The 22614-nt window shown below is 38.6% G+C and overlaps 1 protein-coding gene across 1 annotated transcript; it reads left to right on the forward strand.

Annotated features, from left to right (window-relative positions):
• The first annotated feature begins 1899 nt into the window (after window positions 1-1899).
• gzl (godzilla E3 ubiquitin protein ligase) lies at window positions 1900-22474 on the forward strand. The gene is made up of 12 exons (XM_073079467.1): window positions 1900-2202; window positions 4332-4511; window positions 8582-8748; window positions 9126-9217; window positions 12764-12869; window positions 13347-13455; window positions 13995-14169; window positions 14558-14724; window positions 16708-16815; window positions 17019-17071; window positions 17660-17799; window positions 18577-22474. Exons 2-12 carry the CDS (start codon window positions 4425-4427, stop codon window positions 18633-18635), a joined length of 1263 nt encoding a protein of 420 aa, XP_072935568.1. The 5' UTR covers window positions 1900-2202; window positions 4332-4424; the 3' UTR covers window positions 18636-22474.
• The last annotated feature ends 140 nt before the right edge of the window (window positions 22475-22614 follow it).

The following is a 22614-nucleotide window of genomic DNA, read 5'->3' on the forward strand; positions in this document are numbered from 1 at the left end:
TTCCATTTTAATTCGACAAATATTTAAAAATCGAATTTCGCCCATAAGTACATAATTAATATCCCAGTGATAAAAGACTTAGATACCTAATTGAATCAATAATGTACCTCATTAACCCCGTTTTGTACGATTATAGTATTGATAGTAGATATTACCACATTAAGATATTGGCTGATTAGACGTATCGGCCGATTATATGCATATTAATATGTTCTAAGATTTCATGGTCATCATTTTCAACAAGACAATCTTACAATATATTACTCAATTATAATATAGATAGGTAGGTATATTATCGTTGTCATTGTACTCTTGGAACCAAAATGGAGCTAGGGTATCCCCCGCATGTTGCAAGAGGTGACCAAAGGATACTTGTAGGGTTACGGATTTCAAGAGTGAGAGCCAGAACCGCCCAGCTAGTGACCCTAGGAGAGACGACGGTATCGTCGTAAATACCCAAGGTGTTGAAGAGAATCTAAAATTATGATCCAACTTAATATTCCACGTATATTTTATGTCATTTTTAAATATATTAATTACATGGAATTCTATAATATAATGACTTCATTGTCACCAATACAATACTCGTATATAGAGAAAACCCCTAAATACAAATGTTATAAAGATTACAATACTAGTGGTTAATGAAAACCACGCATTCTGTCTCTATTATTTTAGCCTTTTGTCTTTATTAATGGTCTCTGTATCTAACTAGATTTTTTAAACGTTTAAACAATTCGTGACTTCATGCATAAGCAATAGCCACCAGCGGCTAAATTTGCCATCACCGGAGACACTTGTATTCCAACAATTACTATAGATATAACCTAATGCTTTCAACAGCGGACACTGCATGCTTTCTTAATACGATATGCAATCTACATTATTTCATGCTCGTGATTAAATTTGGTTATATTTTTTCCGAATAATCACACGAGGATACCTATATATGTGATACAAGACACATGCGCATAGAAAATATTCAAGTTGTTCCACTACGTAAATGCTATGAATATAACAGCAGGCGCTAACAAAAACATAATTTATATGAAATTCTAGACAAATGATAATACTACTACTAGTAAAGAGAACCATATTGTATAATATAGAACATCAAATTATCATTTATCAATTATTATAATGAGTAATATTTGATGCAACTGTTTTTATTTCATATTGTTGGGTCTCCCCAAAATAGAGGAACATCGGGATCATACTCCAGCATGCTGACTATAAAGACTCTGTATCATTCGAATCGACTCAATCAAACGTGAAAAGCTCATTTATAAAGGTACTGTTCTGCAAAGGTTACTATACTCTTTGGTACTGTTATATCATGAAAACCTTGCTTTTCTCTTTTATGATGAAAACGTCCAACTAAGATCAACGGCTTTTAAGTGACGACGTATGAAAACACACTCGGAATTTTGTCTGAATAGCATCTTATTTAAATATGCGACATTAAATGCAAAACAAATCATTATAATACGAGTACTTGATTATCGTTCTATACAAGCTGCGGAGATATTGGTACATTGGCAGAATATTAACAACAAGCGTTCATGAAAATATATTATTCCATTCATATAATATCCATGTATATGGTATGTTTTATCTTCATATCTTGGTAACGAATTAATGTGTTTTTTTAAAAACTGCAAACATCAATGCTCAGAAGGCAGTTTAGAAACTTGCAACTTGCAACATTCAAATAATTATTATTGCAATCTATTACAAACAATTGCTTTATATTATATTAACTATTTTGTTACTACTTTGTACATTATCATCAATTGTATACATTATTATCAATTTGAAATAAAATTTTCTATTAAATATAAAATATCATTTATATTTTTAAGTATACCGTTTTCGAACGCACGTCAGTTGACATTTGCTAATTTGCTTTGACATGATTTTTTCGAAGAGTGAATCAGTCGTAATTTTATTTTAGCGAATTGTTTCTTTAACAAAATCAAATGATACGCAGTGTGGTTGACAAAATTGTTCTTGGCATTCTTTCGTGAAAGTGTCCAATTGTTGTTATTGTACATATGTAAATTCCTTGTAGTGTATCTTAAATTAGATGAGTGTGGTGTTTGTATTGGAGACAATACCGAGCTTAAATTCTAATATTATTGTTAACACGTGATCCAAGGCCGTACAGTGGATGTGTTGACAATTAATTGAATTAATCCAATGGTACGTTATTTTTTTTCTTAATCCCCCTGATGCTGTGTGTGCAGTAGATTCTGCCATTGTTTTGATTACGAAACTTACGACGTTATCAATCGCAAAACATGTTTCTGTGTTGCTCTAGATATGAAATATAAGACCTATTGTGACCTATCCGTGCCGAACTGTAGTATTTGTTCAGTGTTTGTAAAAGATTGGGTTAGGATACAAAAGTCAATAGTGCCCAATATCCTACTAATTACCTGAAATATGATACAGCAAGTACAAACCATTAACAGTGTAAACACATTATGGGATGATGTATTGAGATAATTGTTTATAAAAGTCACATGTAAGTAACAAAGTGCCTTAAAAATGTATCAATTACAAATAGAAGTTCTAACTGTAGTAAGTAAACTATAGATGATTCTCACTGAGAGAAGTATATCTTCTCTCTATCTTCTTCTATAGTAATAGAACCCTATGAAAACATGGTTAACAGCAGCATGCAAATTGTAATATCTTCATTTATTCATCATCATCAACTCATTATCGGCCAATTGCTAAGACTAAGACTTGTCTGATTAAGATCTAGCCTGGTAGATTCTAATTACAGACACTATGTGAGAGGTCAAAAGTTACACTAAACTTACTGAAATACTAGTTACAATTATTGACAGAAAATATGAAATAACAAGGCTGATTGATTTGATCTCTTTCAATTTAAATCATATCATTGGATAATGTGATTGCTCAAACACATGTTTAGTAATGATTCATAACACTGTTATTATAATGTTAGTTCGACCTTCGGCCCCTTTAGCCTGTTTCTTGTAACATATTATATTATTGAAATCTAATAAATAGTATTAAAATGTACTAGATTATATGTTTCTACTAGGGAGGGACGTATGCCACACCTATTTCTAGTGCAAGAGTGTGTATGACAACTGACTTACATATGAGACGACCATCCTAGACAACAGGATTGTGACTTCCTTCAGGTAGAAGTTCCCTATTCATTGTGGAGTTTATATATATGCCTAAGGGCACTTGCAAAAACTTTAATAGGTGGCCTGAATGCTTGTTTGCTAATTCAACCACATTGTTTTGTTATAAATTTAATGTTATGTTGTTTTAGTCCTGAATTATCTCATATCTTGCATTCAATCAATCAAGCGCCCTTGATAAGGCAGTCATCCACACTACATTGAGAACATTATGAGGACAAATGAGCTGATAAGGTTTGCTCTCAATAGGTTGATAAATAATATAACTTTAAAAACTTTACTTAAAAATATAGAATAGGATTTAAAAATATGCAGTATCAAGCAATAACAGTGATAAAAAAATTTAAGTAGTATTCAATAATGTTTTCTAAGAAAAAATATTATAGTGTAAATCTCCAGAATTAAAGGATGCCACAACCTTTATATTTAAAAGTGAATTGAAAACCTTTACATACGAGCAACATTAGAATTATTTGACAATTTGGTATTTCTATCGGTAATCACAGTTTATGAAAATGTTTATCTAGCTGTCCATAGTTATCTATATGGGTGAAGGCAAACATAAATCACTTCCTCGTATTTGATCAAATAATATGAATGCATCTAAGATTAAATATTAAAAATAGAATTATAAACCGTAATATGTGATACTATATATTTATAAATAGATATGCATTCCGTTTACCTGATGTTAAAAACACTAACCTGCTTATGATGTGTAGGTGTAATCACAAACATCAATTTTTTTGAAGTTCTGTGTATTACAAATTAATAATAATAATTATTCGATGACCCACATGTCAACATATTGCTCTGACACAAAAATGGTTCCAGGATTAATCCCAAGTATCTGAAGTATGAATTTATATACGTGTTCTGACTTAGTGTGTGTTATGTGGATCCTAATGTTGGGTTGTATGTGTACAAGGCGTTTTGTTATTATCACTTGCTTTAACAGTGTAGGAAAGCTTTGTTAGAAAACCTACATGTATTGTCTTAAAAAAGTTCTCAAAGGTCAGCACTAAACTAATCTGTACTTAATCATCCCTCTGTACTGTATTACAAACCCTTCTCACTCTAAAAACCTGTGACCAACAATATATGTCTTTATTAAATTATACTCAAAAAACAATTGTAATATTCCAGTGCAAACAATGCACGGCGCTCAACCGCCTACAGAAGACAGCGTAGCCGCGTTGGAGACGTGAGAGGCCGACAACGGGATGCTGTAGCGGCACCATGTGGCGCGCGATCACCTACTTGATGGGCCTCGTGGCGGCCGTCCACGGGAACATCATCGTCTACACCCTGGATAAGCCACACACAGTGAGTCAGTTATGAAGTGGTCCAAAGTATTTTGTAGGTACTTCGGGAACACTACACTGGGGGTCATCCATTGGGGGAATTACGTCACCCGTCAAGGGCGATGGGGTCGACATATTGTGACAAAGGTTGGGGAGGATTCCTAAATTTTGTGACGTCACATATCAAATGTAATATTGACTACAATTATATTAAATTTATTGATATTGGTAAATGGAGAAAAAATACTTTCAAAACTGTATAATTACAATATATCAAATTAGGGTGGGGGTCTCACCAATGTGACCAACTGTGACAAAGAATGGGGGAGGGGTAAAAATTTTTGAAAATTTATGGGACGTAATTTATCGATGGCCCCATGCCTAAAACTGGCACCTTTTATAATGTAACGCAAGTCCCCCGGCCTAAGAGCCGCAAAGCGCAATAACGCTTAAGAAATAGATAGCAATCTAAGAATAAAACTCTATATAAGAACAAAGAGAACTGTGCAATGAAGCTTCTTTGTTCCACAAGGGATAAAGAACCATTTAACATGATGCATAATGTGTTCAGTGATAGCGTGGTGCTATGAATTTCGGGTCAGGTTCCCACTTCGGAAGTCCACGGTTCGTACCGCAGGCGTGTGTCTAGAATTTGAGAAGTTAATTATCATTTGCTTTAACTGCGTACAAGAACGTGGTAAAGAAACACTCTTATATTTTTCTATAAAAAAGCCAACACGGTATTTCTAACATGTTTTACAGGCCCTAAAGATCACTTAAAAAACATTTCAAGGGCATATGAATGTAAAGTCTACCAATCCGTACTTTGTCAGCGCGACACAATGCCTTAAATAATAAATAATTGGCCAAGTGAGAGCCGAACGGAGCCGTACCACCAATTTTTAATTTATTTTTTATTTTTAGTATTTGTTATCATATCAGTCATAGTAATAAATGCCTCGTAAAAATTTGTAAGTGTCTGTCTATTACGGTTCATTAGATAAAGCTAAAAACGACGACTTCATTGTTTTCAGGATATTTTTTCTTTTTAGTGATTGTTGTAGCACCAACTTTATAATTTCTCTGTAAAAATTTCAACTGCCTATCTATTACCTACGGTTCCTGAGTTAGAGTCATGTGACAGGCAGACATACAGCGAATGCTTAGGAATAAGGTTCCGTTTTTACCCGTTTACGTATCTGCAAACGCAATGGGTTATTGAAGTACATAATACAATAAATAATCGCAACTTTAGTTTCACTCTCTAATCTATATCGGTGTAGCGGTGCATGGCGTGCATGTGCACACGTTGCCCAATGCTTTCCAACGTTACACGTCATTTAGCTCGATTACGCGCTAGTGCAGCATTCATTGCATCCATTCGCAATATTTGTACATCATTTAATACTCGCAAATATGGGTTGAAGAACCTTTGTTTGTAATAAATAATAATTGTATTAGAAGGTGGTAGAATCCTTCGTGGTTCGACTCCGATAGCACCACCGCCACACTTATTTCTGCCCGACAGCAACAGTGTTAAGCGTATTTCTTTTCTGATAAGAAAGATGTGGTAACAGAGACATACTTTTCCGAGACGTTGGTATTCCTCAGTGGTCCTCAGGAATAGTCACGCATCTGTGGCCGACCTAAGGTTCTAATCTTATCTGGAGTACATTGCAGACGTCTATGGACATCAGTAGCCACTTACCACCAGGTGGACTACATGCTCGTTTGCTATAACACATATGTTAATACTTATTATATAATACTTAGAAACAACCAAGTTAATACACCTCATCTAAGTCTTACCACAACCCTTCAAACCATATAATATTCCCCTCTTACAACCCCCATACACTTGGTACGGCCGTCTTTCTATACTACGATTAGCCACGCTCTGAAGGCCATCGTAAATAAGGTTATTGTTGTAGATACGTAATGGGTTAGTTCCGATTACGACATCGTGACTCATTTCAAAATTATAGCCACTCGATAATCTCCAAGCCGCTGTTCAGAACATTTACTAGATAAATAACGCATTCTACTCTCATAGCCTCATACTAAGGTTCCATATTCTGTGTAAGATTTAGTTGTTTTTGTCTAGTAGTTTAGGTTAGGTTTAGGCAGGCCCGGTCATAGCATAAAACTTTGGCGGGGTCACTGGGGAAATTTGGTTCAATTAGATCACATTTTCTAACGGGTTATAAATGTTATAAATTAATTGTAAAGTCCGGCATGCAATGATTCCCAAATCTATTATTTATTGATATATTTTTTTTGTAAATTGTATTACTTTTTTGAAATCAACATAATCACAAATAATCTTAGTTAGGAAATCCTTAAAAATAATAACTTTATCAATCTAATATCATGTACATGTGCCTACTTTATCAAGGAATAAGGAAATAAAAATACGTGTAAACATCAAATAGAAACGAGTATAGTTGATATACTATAATATGAATATGTAATTTTCAGTAATTACTTACTTGGATACTTTAGTCGGCCTTAGCCTAGTAGTGATAAGATTCCCTTAAGTATTTATCTACTGCGGTAAGAAAAATAAAAAATAAACTTTTATTTTATTTCAAAATCTTTTCCTTTAGTTAATTGTTTATCTTTATCATTACTTTTTAGAACAAATCCATTTAATGTGAACTCCTTAGATTCCGAAAATCAGTTCAGAAATCTATTTATGCTGTTTTAGTTTTTATTAAAATTGGCCTCGTAACACTTTTTTTATAATAAAGGTGTAGGTACTAGACGAGCATTCAGTACACCAGATGGTAAGCGGCTACTGCCGCCCATGGACGTCTGGAATATAGACACAGCAGCACTTAACACTGCTGTTATTTAGTAGAATTAGGTGTGGAGGTGGTTCTACCATCTTTCAGCATATCGCTTATCCACATATTTGTCCACAGATTTTGCCATCTTGTATGTAGGTAAATAAATATAGCTTTATCAAAAAGTAAACAAAATGTTTACGACTACTGGATTATAGAATGCCACGATTCTGGTAATGTCTATGTAAACCACACACCATATATCTAAAACAAACATTGTTTAAATCTTGCTCAATAAGTAAGGGTACTTAAGAGATAGCTTATCGGCCCTAACCGAGGAATATTACCACACGAGATAGTACCCAAACGACCGTCACCCATTATTGGCTAATTGAGCGTAGATCCTATTATTCCTTCTTGATATTTTTGAAGGAAGAGTGCTAGTGACGTTAATTTAAAATTTATTTAGCGAATCTACCGCATTTTTTTAAAATTACGCTTTCAAATAACTATTGAAAATTGTGCCGTAATAAATGATGTTAATTTGAAATTCAAATTTTAAAATAATAAGTACATGCCTTAATAAAGTTCCTCTGTATATGAGCAAATTCAGAAAATTCGGACAAAACAGAAGTGGTATTGGATGAGACTAACAGTGAAAATTTGAGAATGTGACTGTTAAGAATACTGAGTTATTAAGTGAGGTTTTTGTGATACGTAAGATTTTTCTGCTTTGACGACACAAAGGGACTTAAAATGAACGCCATTCAAGTTTTATTTGCAGTGGGCTTTCAACATTTCGTTAGTATATTTAATTAAATACTTTATTTAATAATATCTACCAGTCTGCATAAGAAATCAAATATAATCTACGAACTTTATTAGCGTGGTAGCTTAAATTCTTTTCAGTTTAAGAGAAGACCCGTTAAATTTTGGTAAATTGAAAACGATGAAGAAAATTATGACCCGTCGTGAACCCATTACTGCCCTGCTGTTGTGCACAATATTCATCTCAAAGTGAGAGGAGTTAGGCCATAGTCCATCACACTGCCCAAGTTTTGGTAGAGTTCGCACATTATTGATAACTTTTTAAAGAACGAAAGAAGAAAGAAGAAGAAGCGTGATGTTTGCCTTCATCGTTTAAACAAAACACAAATTACTTCTTATATTATGCACATAACTAAAAATCAAAAGTGTCTGAGATTCTGACCACTATTGATTCATTTTGATGCTATAACAATGATGATTCACGATAAAAAACGAAATTTATATTCAACAACACTCACATCGTAATATTTGTCCCCAGATCGAAGAAGAGTTCCGCGACATGCCGGCCAGTTTTGGTGGTGAACTGCCGCCGGATGGTCTCAGCGGTCTGCTGGTCGCCGGGGACCCGCCGGACGGCTGCTCTCCCCTCGCCAAGCCCCCCGCGGTGGACAACGCCACGGGGAAGTGGATCGTCATAGTAGCTAGGTACGGAACTAGAAATATCCAAACTTGACGGCTTATAGGATTAAATCTACTTTTGTTCTCGTATATTTTTGTAAGGTACATAAATAATAAATAAATGACAACTTTTGGCTTTAAATCATCTAGTCCAACCAGACAGAAGCGAGGCGTTCCAGCTTAGTCCTCAGGGGTAGCGGCGCATCTTTGGTCGACTTCGGGTAGTAATAGCTTATCCTATCTGGAATTGATTACATATGTCCATGAGCGGATGTAGACACTTACCATCAGGTGGACTGCATGCTCGTTTGCTGCTCCTATATTATAAAAAAGGTGTACCATTCTATTAAGTGAAAATAGTCTTTCAACTATAACATAATATTAACTGGTACCTTCCCCGCTAGATACAACTGCAGTTTCGAGATGAAGGTGCGCAACGCGCAGGCCGCCGGCTACGACTGCGCCATCGTGCACAACGTCAACTCTAGCGAACTGGGTGAGTATTTGTATACAACACGAACATATTATAAAACTGTAAAATTAAAATTTAAGAACAATTTGTTCCAATCAAATGTATTATAGATGTTTGACCTGCGTAACAGAGCGGTCACTGTGTTAAATCCCCGGCGCAACATATCTGAATGATGAATATGGATTTATGTTCTGGATCTAGGTTTTTGTGTATTTGTCTTATATCAATGGCATCTACGACACAGTGGGTTTTAGTGTGGGGCTAAAAGTGTAGAAAGCGTCTTATCTAAAATGGCTGAAGGTGGTATTCCTCTGAATTCTGAAAGTAGAACGCTTTGTTAAAGGTTCTCTTTCTGCTTAACAACGGCAGTGCCAAGCGTTGCTGTATTCTGCTTTAAAGGAAATGGAGAGGAAGACATACTTTTCCGATGTGTTCTAGATTCCCAGGGGTAGCAGCGCATTTGTGACCAAGCTTGGGTATAAGATAAAATCTGATCTTAAGGAATTATTACAGATTTTTCGTTACTAATTATTACCTTAGAAAGTCAAAAATCGTTATTCTAAAAATTACAATTTTTTGAAATACCTAAGGTATGTTATGTTAAGGAGTTCTTGCCTTAAATTACTAGTTTAATCACTGTAGGTAGGAAGTACAATAGAAAATTTCTTATCAACTGAGTACTTAACGTTACACAATGTATAAATACTACCTACTAACCAACGTCAAACCGTGCTTAGGTTCATGCAGCTAAGGTCGTAAAATCCGATCTTTAAAATGTATATTAGAAATACATATATGTATATACGAAATATAAAGTTTCTATCAGTTTTGGACAATCTCACGTTTCGAATGTACCTAAATAGTGCGATCTGATGAATTCGGAAAACTAGTCCATTACTTGTGAATAAAGTTTTTACATACACAAATGCCAAAAAAAAACCCTTATAATTCTATCCCGCCTGCATTTAACCACTATTTTTAATTTTACTTTAAAACGGTCATATGACCCACAAGGAAATTTGGAAAGCTTTCCAAATTTTGAGTGGTCTATAAACTGATCTACTACAATATTTTTTTAATTCGTTAAAAATTATTTTAACCGTGAGATTTCCTTTATATAATCCTTTGTAAGTAAACACGTTACAATTGACCTAAAACGTTGCGATAAGAGAGCAGGAGTAATGTTACCCGACGATAACAGCTAGATCGTATTAAAATGGAATAGTCATAAAAATACAGATAAACACGCGATGCTAACCCTATTATGTGTTTAATTGTATTCCTTTTCTATATTTATACCAGTGGATTTATGTTATTTAAAACGCTACATGACGTAGGTCAGGGCTGTCCAGACTGTGTATTTTTTAATAAACTTAAATCAATTATTATCTCACTGCACTGATTTCCTCTCAGAATTCAGGTCGATGAGTTTAAGCAATAGTTTATCATGCTGACCAAATTAAGATTGGTAGACATCACACACATTTGAGTTTTTTTTTTGTTTAAGAGCACCTGTTTTCTCACCTTTACCTTCGTTGTTTAAACATAGTTATAGTAATTTATTATATGCAGATAACTTTTTTATAAAAATCGGATATGTAACTACAAAACCCCTAAAACGAGAGGTAGAATTGTCGATTACGAATATTTTTATTGGATTACTAAGTTCAGTAAAAAGGAGGAAGTAATGTTCGATTTTTTTTTCATGATTTAATTTTGTCCCATAGGCGTCTTTGCCTTTGGCAGCCCTGATATAAGTGAAGTGTTAATTAAATAGTGTCAATGACTTATTTTGTTATTGCATTTTATTTAAATACCTACTACACTTTCGTGACCTTGAATCCAATGCAATCCTGATACATCCATTGCATTATTGACTCACCACTGGTGAGTCACCAACTATTGTACCTACTCACGAATGTCCAAACTCAAAACCGTAAAACCAAAGGGTCTAAACGAAAACCCAATTTATACAATTTTTAAATTATCATCAGTAAAACATTTTTTTTTTCTGAAAAGCTTTCATACATAGAAAAGTTTTACCCCCAAAATATGACGACATGTTGCGTGCAATTTATAAACATCGCACGCGGAAAATCCCTTGAAGGGCACAGGAGGGGAGTCGTGAGTGAAAGTTCCTGTAACGGCGGACCTTCACTGGACGTAATATATTAATAGCAGTAACGGGAGTCCAACGATACTGCTATTATTATATTAATAAATATTTTATTTAAACGCCACAATTTGGATGAGCTTTGTATGACATCAGATTCCATAACTGACCTTCATGTAGGTAAATTGGACCGATACCATATTTTTAAGTTATTAAACTTCATTTTAAATATAGGCAATAGAAATAACAAAAGTCATACAAACCTAAGCGCGGTTACACACGGCGATTTTTTGCAGCGATTTTGTAGCATAACGCTCAAATTTTTGGTCGACATCGGGCAGATGACATAGCGGGGGGTGTCGCGACAACATCGCGATCTTTACATCACGGTCTTTTTGCGCTTGCAATGCAACGCTACGAAATCGCAACAAAAACGCGCTATCTGTAGCCGCGCTATATTCGAAAGAAATGCATCTACACTATTTTTAAATATAGCGCACACAAGTGAAGCTCCAGTCTGACAATAAGTGCGTAATGTCAATGTAATGTACGTCTCGTTATCCGGTCATGCCGCCGATAAGTAGCCCCACCGACTCGGTGCAAGTTCCCGCAAGTGTAGTGTTCCTATAAATAGTGATAATGGAATACGAATTATTAATTGTGTTATGCCAAATGGTATGTAGTTTTTTATTGTGTTTTAGTCTTTTATTTTCGTACAGAATGTAAAAATGAAAAAAAAAGTCTGCATAATTCGTTTAGTTTTTTAAATGTTAAACTGCATAAGGAAATACCTAAAGATCGTTGTTTATATATTTGAAGGGCAAGTAAAGATAAGTTACTAAGTAAAAGTACCTACAGTTGTTAAAAACGTAGAGCTAATGTACCTATATCCTCCTCCTTTTCTGAAGCCGGTAAACAAAACAAATATATAACATATTTGTTTTGTTTACCGGCTTTGAGTTAAAATGTATCTTTCTTACGATAACTAAACAAAATAAAATCTAAGAAAATACATTATTTCTGCATTTATAGCCCTACACTAAAATTATATATGTCACCGGGTCACGGCGAACACACAAACACAACCCAGAATGGACTTTCTCTTAGATTTATTTAGATCCTGAAATCAGACCTGGAACCTTCAATGTGTGTAGAACGTTATTGTGTTATTTCTGCCTAAAACCACATTGCCAAGCGCTGCTATGTTGAAGCCGTCAAGTTCCAAATCAGTAGCGACGCTTCTGTAGCCAACCTCAGAGGAATCTGGCCTTATCTAGGGTTGATTACGGATATCCATGGGCGCAATAGCTACTTATCGTCAACTGGACTACAGGCTCTTTTAACATTTCAATATTATATAAAAAAAGTGTGTGTATTGCACTTCCATTGCACCCACGAAGGGAAATAAATAAGGCTTCGAGTAAATTAAGTTTTATTTATTAGCTTATGTTTTGCAGAGACGATGTCAGCAAAGGACCCCGAGGGAATAGTGATCCCTTCGGTGTTTGTCAACGAGATAGACGGCCTCATACTTGCTGAGGAATACGTATATACTACTAAGAGGTATGTCTGGCACAAGATTATCTATAAGCCCTTATAAATTTAAATGGCCTTAGGTTTTTTCCAGAAAATAATTTTTGACAGCCTTTCTGAGAAATTTTATTGCTGTGACTGCCATTGCGTTATGCATTTTAATCATCACCATATGTTTATAACTTTTCTTTTGAATTTAAATTTATTAATTCCAATGTAACAAATGAAATTTAGAATGGAAAGAAAATCTTTATTTGAATGAATGAATTTAGTATCTACTTATTGATAAACTGTGTACATAACATTTATCTTTGTTTATTTTCTGTTATTGACGTCAAAGAGCCGATCTTTTTCTTTTAGATGTTTATCATCTTTGAATTGTTTCAATTAAAAAATGTACTTCAAAATGGCAACATTCGTACATGTTTTTCTCACTAATTTTGGAACAAACGAGAGGTTAGGTTAGGTTAGGTTAGGTTAGTAGATTAAGGTTTTATGTATCCACAGATTTTATATAATGGTGAACGGTGACCTGCCGTTCAACATCAACACACACCTGCTGCTGCCGTTCGCTATCGTCGTGGCACTCTGTCTCATCTTCATACTCATATTCATGGTATGTTACGCTTTATATAGTAAAAGTAGAAAAGATATTGTTGTAAAAGTTGTCACCGACCTGATTGACTGGTTATTCATGGTCAGGTAAATATGACTTAAATGTTATGTGATGTGAATTATAAAAAAAACTCTCCCACATGTAGGTACGATCTTATTCTCACCGTTAAGGCAAGTTCCATATTTATTTTATTTTAAATGATTCGAATCATATTATCATACTAAATTATACTGAGATTCGAATAATCTAAACCCTTTGAATTGTAATATCGAATTATTTTTAAAATCGCATAGACCAAAACTATCCAGAAATCTCCTATTTTCTCCCCCACCTCACATCACCAACTCAAAAAACACAAAATTTCCTGGACACTAACAAAAGTGCCACAAACTCCACCCCCTCCCTATTTCCTTTTATCTCAGAAACCCCAATAAGATCCAGTTACATGATCAGTGGCATTTAGTTACATGTTTAGTTACGCATCATAACCACTGCCTATAGCAACTTAATGAACTGTATCGAACCCCTTTCGATCACAGATAGTGAAGTGCATAAAGGACCGTCGTCGCGCCCGCCGGCACCGGCTGCCGAACCGCTCGCTGAACAAGATCCCCACGTGCAAGTTCAGCAAGGGCGACCCCTACGACACGTGCGCCATCTGCCTCGACGACTACCAGGAGGGTGAGCGGCTGAGGGTGCTGCCTTGTGCTCATGGTAAGCTTTACTTACACGAATTGATCAAATTTATTTATTTGAGGTCTTATATAATTTAACCGAAACTTAATAGAAAACTTCATGGTATGACTCTGGGGGGTTTGTCAATTCTAATTTTGACTTTTGGTATTCCTGGGGTTCTAATCGGAATCCTGAGTTAATGATGGGATTTCATAATACTCAATCTTATAAATGTATTGCTGTAAACCATGCAGTGACTATAACCTTTTTTATCTCCAAATGCTGGATGAATCTCTTCCCACAATTGGAGAATCCTTAGAGGCTACTTCACCACATTGCTCCAATGCAGATTTTGCAAGACAACCGATGTCGAATCTTTACAAACCGCCTATAATATTGTATGGTAATGTGTGTTATTGTATCGCAGCATACCACGCGAAGTGCATCGACCCGTGGCTGACGCAGAGCCGGCGCGTGTGCCCCGTCTGCAAGCGCCGCGTGCTGGCCGCCGGCGAGCGCGCGAGACACGCCTCCGACAGCGACGACACCGAGCCGCTGGTGGCCGACCCGCCGCCGCACCGCCCCGACACCGAGGTACTCCCCCCCTCCCCCTCGCCCCGACAGCGACGACACCGAGCCGCTGGTGGCCGACCCGCCGCCGCACCGCCCCGACACCGAGGTACTCCCCCCTCCCCCTCGCCCCGACAGCGACGACACCGAGCCGCTGGTGGCCGACCCGCCGCCGCACCGCCCCGACACCGAGGTACTCCCCCCCTCCCCCTCGCCCCGACAGCGACGACACCGAGCCGCTGGTGGCCGACCCGCCGCCGCACCGCCCCGACACCGAGGTACTCCCCCCTCCCCCTCGCCCCGACAGCGACGACACCGAGCCGCTGGTGGCCGACCCGCCGCCGCACCGCCCCGACACCGAGGTACTCCCCCCCTCCCCCTCGCCCCGACAGCGACGACACCGAGCCGCTGGTGGCCGACCCGCCGCCGCACCGCCCCGACACCGAGGTACCGCCCCCCCTCCCCCTCGCCCCGACAGCGACGACACCGAGCCGCTGGTGGCCGACCCGCCGCCGCACCGCCCCGACACCGAGGTACTCCCCCCCTCCCCCTCGCCCCGACAGCGACGACACCGAGCCGCTGGTGGCCGACCCGCCGCCGCACCGCCCCGACACCGAGGTACTCCCCCCCTCCCCCTCGCCCCGACAGCGACGACACCGAGCCGCTGGTGGCCGACCCGCCGCCGCACCGCCCCGACACCGAGGTACTCCCCCCCTCCCCCTCGCCCCGACAGCGACGACACCGAGCCGCTGGTGGCCGACCCGCCGCCGCACCGCCCCGACACCGAGGTACCGCCCCCCCTCCCCCTCGCCCCGACAGCGACGACACCGAGCCGCTGGTGGCCGACCCGCCGCCGCACCGCCCCGACACCGAGGTACTCCCCCCCTCCCCCTCGCCCCGACAGCGACGACACCGAGCCGCTGGTGGCCGACCCGCCGCCGCACCGCCCCGACACCGAGGTACTCCCCCCCTCCCCCTCGCCCCGACAGCGACGACACCGAGCCGCTGGTGGCCGACCCGCCGCCGCACCGCCCCGACACCGAGGTACTCCCCCCCTCCCCCTCGCCCCGACAGCGACGACACCGAGCCGCTGGTGGCCGACCCGCCGCCGCACCGCCCCGACACCGAGGTACCGCCCCCCCTCCCCCTCGCCCCGACAGCGACGACACCGAGCCGCTGGTGGCCGACCCGCCGCCGCACCGCCCCGACACCGAGGTACTCCCCCCCTCCCCCTCGCCCCGACAGCGACGACACCGAGCCGCTGGTGGCCGACCCGCCGCCGCACCGCCCCGACACCGAGGTACCGCCCCCCCTCCCCCTCGCCCCGACAGCGACGACACCGAGCCGCTGGTGGCCGACCCGCCGCCGCACCGCCCCGACACCGAGGTACCGCCCCCCCTCCCCCTCGCCCCGACAGCGACGACACCGAGCCGCTGGTGGCCGACCCGCCGCCGCACCGCCCCGACACCGAGGTACCGCCCCCCCTCCCCCTCGCCCCGACAGCGACGACACCGAGCCGCTGGTGGCCGACCCGCCGCCGCACCGCCCCGACACCGAGGTACCGCCCCCCCTCCCCCTCGCCCCGACAGCGACGACACCGAGCCGCTGGTGGCCGACCCGCCGCCGCACCGCCCCGACACCGAGGTACCGCCCCCCCTCCCCCTCGCCCCGACAGCGACGACACCGAGCCGCTGGTGGCCGACCCGCCGCCTTCAAAGCTACGACCAAAACGACAAGAGCACATTATTCATCGTCGCTCACGTACACAGCCAAGCAGGGCGATTACGAGTCTAATTAATATTTTCTAACATTAGCTATAAGTTTCTTAGGATTGACGGGTAAAAGAGACTTACAAGGTTTTTTAAAAATGTAAGAACTCATTAAGAATGTGAACATAAATAATATTCATAAGTTTCATTCAATATATTTTTACTAACTTATGTGTATCTATCTATAAGTGTAATAATTTACAATGTGAATGTTTTAAACCAATATTGTGTTACGCAGGGCGGTACGTTCGAGGAGCAGCGTGAGAACCCGTTCGTGCGCGCGGCGCGCTACGTGGCGCGCATGCGGGCCCGCCGCCGCCCGCCCGCCAGCGTCAGCGACGCTGAGGTACGTAGGTTCAACACTGTTCAAATATCAAAGAATACATGATGTTAGTGAAGGCAACATATTAAAACGATCCTAAAAATGAATAATCATCTTTAAGAAAGACATTTTAGATTTGCTGTGAAATAAAAGTTTAAAATATTGCAGTCATTGCCACTCATTTATAATATGGAACATGAAAGAAATAATTTTACTTTACTTTCCAGCCGGTGGTAGAGCCGTCAGAGGATCCCGAAGAACAAGTCATTAATGAAGAAACGTGAGTATACCAGTGTATATAAAACACATTTCTTTTTCCCTTTTAGTGTTCTATTTTCTACTTGTGAAATTTAAGGAAAAGTTTATTTTTAAAGAGAGTACTTGACAGGTTAATGGTTGATTTGCGACCTTTTAATCGAGGGGTGTAAAATTTTATTTTCTTCTGATTTTTCAAATTGGTGTGCATTGTGCGTATTAGAAATTAATTATCATAAACTTCAACTGTGAAGTAAAACATCGTAAAGCAACCTCCCTGTACCTGAGAGATTTTTAAAAAAAGTTCTCAAGGGTATGTGAAATCTAGTAATGCACTATAACTTACTCCTTCTGTGAGGAGACCTGTGAGACAGCAGCAAAAAAATTGATACAAAAAAGGTGAAGCGGTAGTGCCTCCGGACTGAAAATACGATGTCTCTCATACTACTGTACGAGTATTCTGAATCACGCTATCGAAGTTTTCTAAACATGTTGTACATATACAAGTTCTTAACTAAGACTGTCGGAGCACGGCCGCTCCCCGGGCACGATCACCTAGCCCGGCGGGAGATCTCCTTTGCTAAAATGCCTTGTAAAATAAATCCCCTTGCAGTACGGAGGAGCGCGCGGCGCTGGTGCGCGTGGTGTCGGAGCGCCGCAGCCGGCCGCGCGGCCGCCGCCCCCGCCCGCCGCGCGCCCGCCCCGCGCCCGCACCCGCGCGCCCCGCCACCGACGACGACAGCGGGGAGATCGGTGCGTACACACACACACACACACACATGCAGGGTCGGTACGTACACACACATACACATACATGCAGGGTCGGTACGGACACACACACACACATACACATGCATGCATGCATGCGCTTGGCATGCAAGGTCGTTACGTACACACACGCACGCTTGACATGCTACATCGGCACGTATACATACATGCAGTTGACATGCAAGATCGATACGTAGACACACACACATTGGACACACTACATCGGTACGTACACACACACACATTGGACATGCTACATCGGTACATATATACACATGCACTTGGCATGCAAGTTCGATATGTGCACACACATGCTCTTGGCATTCAAGATCGATACGTACAAAAACATGCACTTGGAATGCAAGATCAGTACGTACACACACGTGCACTTGGCATGCAAGATTGGAACGTACGCACACACGCACGCTTGACATGCAATGTCGGTAAACATACGGTACACACACACACTTGGCAATATCAGTACGTACACATACACCTCAACGACACTGTACACTTACATGTGGTCGCTGAATGGGGGGGTCACATGGAAAATATAGTTGATTTAGACCATTCTTTTTTTTTCGTTTTAAATGTATACCATATAATTAGTATTTTTAATTTAATTTCGTTTAAACAATTTATTCAAAACGTTTTTGTTAATTTTGCGTAAATTACATAACCAAATAAATTAATACTGTACTAAGGTTAATATTGTTATTATTTATTGCAAGTTATAAAATATTTCATTGATTACATTTCCAGGTGTGGCGGCTCTCCCGGCCCCACAGCCCGACGCAGAACCAGACCTAATGAACTTATGAATGTACAATACATTACATAGTCATAATTCTAGCCTTACCACTCCTTAGATAGGCCTACGTTACTCCAGTTGACTTATCATTGAGACCCGACGATCAATTGCAATTTTCAATGTAAATAACGAAAATGTTGTGCTTGAATTTATATGATCGAAATTTGTAAGTAATATATTTTATTTTAGACGTAGGAAATGTAAAGGTAAAACCTTTTTTCAGTTAGATTTAAGGTGGTCATTGTTCAAGAGACCGATTTAAAAATAATAATATTCAACGCTCCTTCAGCCATACCATCCCCAACACACCTTCAATGCAGCAATAAAAGGCGTTTTTCCGCAAAACTGCCATGTACTTATTTTTGGAAAGATAAAACAATTCTCGATTAGGCACTTTACCTTAGCTACACCAAATATCCACAATGAGTTAAGAATAGAATCCCCCTGGTTGTGACAGGACTGTAGGGGACTGCTTCTCGACGTCTTCACTCCATCAGCCCTTCGAAGGCTCAATCTCCTACTTTCAATCTTTTCTAGGCCGACATTTTATTTTAAATACTTATCCAATGCCAGGTTTAAATATTGGTAATTGCGATTGATCGTAACAGGGCATTCAAAACTCCCTGACGTACATACGAGACGCTTGAACACGCGTTACATATGAATACTAAAAACATGTCAAAAATGTGACTATGAAAAGGTGTTTTTTGTATATAAAAATCAAGTGGAAAGAGACGTTGTATTAAAATATAAGGGTGTTACCACATACGCATTCTTGTCAATATATCTTCGCGCATAGTAAATCGGTATATGAAGGTATTTTCTCAAATCCCTCGATCGGATTCTTTAATATGAAAGAGGCCGTGTGAATGTGGTAGCACCCTAACATGATTTATAATAACAACTACGCAGGTGGAACGCTTTTTATATTACCCCCAAGATACTAACAATATTATGTATTAAAAATGTTAAAAAATATTATATAGTATATTTTTTCATAAAGAGCGTCGATGTAAATTGACATAAAGGTAAAAGTGCACAGAATATTGATTATTAATGTGAATTAAACATAATCGTAATTCGCTTGTTCGTGTCTGAATTGTACGGTAGAAATTTATAGGAATAAGAATTATTATATTTTTGTTTTAAAACGTAACGGTATTCTTGTTGTATCATTTTATTTTTAACATTTTTGAGTTTAGTTACTGTTTAACAAATTATGGCTGTCATGATAGCTTTATAGCTTATATCTGAAATTTTATATCAAGATTGTTGATATTATAAAGTGTGTAGGTATTTATATATCGGTGATAATCAAAGACTATTAATTTTTCGCTATTCGTGAACTGTTAACAATGGTAATATGTAAATCAAAGTAAAACAGTAAAGCCCAATTAGGTATTAAGGACCAATTGTTTATATTCAATATAAACTAACGTTACTTCCGCTATTACTATAAAATATATAACTATTTGTGATGATATTATCCTCTATAATTCTCACGTTTATGGCTGCAGCCTCTTTATATTCAGTGTAGCAATAGGCACAGCTCTCCCTTTTAAGCCAAGCAAAGCTGCTCCAGCCGGATTACTATATTTACTTACTATTGATGAATCCGATTCCATATAAGGTTCATACTAATACTAGGCATTTGTATGTTAACATTTGTTCAAAATATGGTGCTCAGCTAACGTAGCAAGCTTGCAAAATCTTCAACTATTGAATTAAACGTTAATTAAGCGCATTAATGTTTCGCGTACTTGTTACTTCCATTTGGGTAATGTATTCAACTATAAATTAAATTAGTACATATCTGTAGTGTCAAAATTATTGAGCTGCCGCGTAGGTAAGGCGTATGGATTAAATTTAAGGGGGCAGCTATTTTTAAATATCACTGCAAATGATGGCATGGATGGATGAAAATTGTAGACATGATATTTATGCAGTTTGTTTTATACAGTACAGAGTCATCTATCGTACTCCTTCTTCTTTTCAACGCACTTTAAACTTACCATGAAATATATTAATTTTCTTGAATACTTATAATACAGAATATAAAGCGGGCTTTACATGATGCAAATGATTATGTAACAAACTTTTAAATCTCGTCTGATTTGATATAAACGTAATTACAATAATTATTTAAAGTAATCGTCAGTGATATTTATGTACACAATTATAGCAGCTGAATAGTTATATGAAAAACAATGTTAAAAATAATTCATTGTGGGATTTTATTACTCCGTTAAGAAATACTACGCATCAATCTATCACATCAAACTACTAGTAGATCGAAACATGACTTATTTATGTTGTTTCATCATTTTCCCCAACACAGTTAAAATACTGAAAATCTGTAGGTATTTACTTTGTATATATAAGTAATTTTAATAGGTATGGTAGTGATTATAAATTATTTTATTGTTTTCATTAGTTGCGTCGCTATTGCATCGGTATAAATTGTCAAAGGCCCTTTACCTTGCGAGGATATTTTTTGTAAAAAGAACACGTAGGTATTGATTATGCGACGATAATTTCATTTCATTAGGCTATCCAATTCTTATTTTATATGATAAATAATTCAGGAGTTTCTGATCTAAATAAGGCAAGTGCAATATTATTGGATTAGTAAGCAATAAGTTAAATTTTATAAAGCAAATTTGGAGTGAAATACAATATTATATATATTTATTTATTATGTGTAATTGTTAAATCAAAATATATATAATATTAGCTGTAGCGTCGTTTTAAGGCATGGTTATTTTTTGATATCGAAATATAATCAGGTTTATTAATGTTTTTGACCATATTTATACTAACACTTACGTTCTCATTTGAAAACATCACAGCATAAAATCATTAAGTTACTTTAAATAAAATAATATAAATATTAGGTACATAATAATAGCAATAAGTTTAATTTCTACTTTTCAACTTGTGCTATACGATATGGATAGTATGATAATAAAACAAAGGAAAAGGCAGTCATTGTATTCGTTCAGCCTGCCATATATGTATATATTCTATGTAATAAATGTTTACAGTTAATATGCGTCTTGTCCATATTTGTACAACACATCTATACCATTATTCAACAAGGTACAAATGCTCGAATTTGAATATATACTTGACAATATTTTACATTTTCTACAGAATGTGAGGGATTGACCTCATTGGACCATGCTAACGTGAGTTTAAAGACCCTAGCAAACGTGCTTCTTTTAGCATCACCAAACCACTAATTTAGCTGCTTTTCGAAAGATACACGATAAAACGTTCCGCACCAGTCTTATAAAACGTCGGTTGCGATGTTTATATAAAGATGCTCAACACAGCAAGTGAATAAGTTGCATCGCTTTTAAAAGCTCGATGCAATATTAATGGCATCGCTAAAAGCGCATTTTGCTAAAGAAGTATGCTTGTTAGGGCTGCAAAATCACACTTCCATTACCTACGCGTTTGAAGCTATAGCAAGGTGGTGCGGATTTAGTTAATCACACAAGGATTTTAGCGAGAGATGCTGTGTATGAGGTCCCTAGTGTTCAATAAAATATGTATTTTGACCGTATACTGTTAAATTATCTGTGATGATTAGCGTTACAATCATTACTACTTCCATTGGTTTTCTGAATTTATAATATTAGTTGATAAATTATTTCTTTGATCGAGGTATAAAACGATTATTTTTAGTTTGCGACAATGTAACTTACAGATTGTGATATATGTATATTCTCCAGTCAATTTGTTACGGTTGCATAAATCTTAGGTTAATATAATTATAACTATTCAACGAGCCGTTCTGCGGCGTTTTAGAATAAATCCAAGGAAATAAATTGGTTTGACAAGAAACGATAGTCTTTTAATACATACTTTCGATTCATATTTTTTCCAAAACTTCTTCAGCAAATACTGTTTTACTCTTGAATAACTACAATAACTAAGAATTTAATAAGATGGAAGAGTACTATAAATACTAAAAAAACTAGTAA

The sequence above is a fragment of the Epargyreus clarus genome, unplaced genomic scaffold, assembly GCF_041222505.1.
Source record: "Epargyreus clarus isolate Ecla_fem2 unplaced genomic scaffold, WU_Ecla_fem_2.2 ptg000014l, whole genome shotgun sequence".
Lineage (NCBI taxonomy): Eukaryota > Metazoa > Arthropoda > Insecta > Lepidoptera > Hesperiidae > Epargyreus > Epargyreus clarus.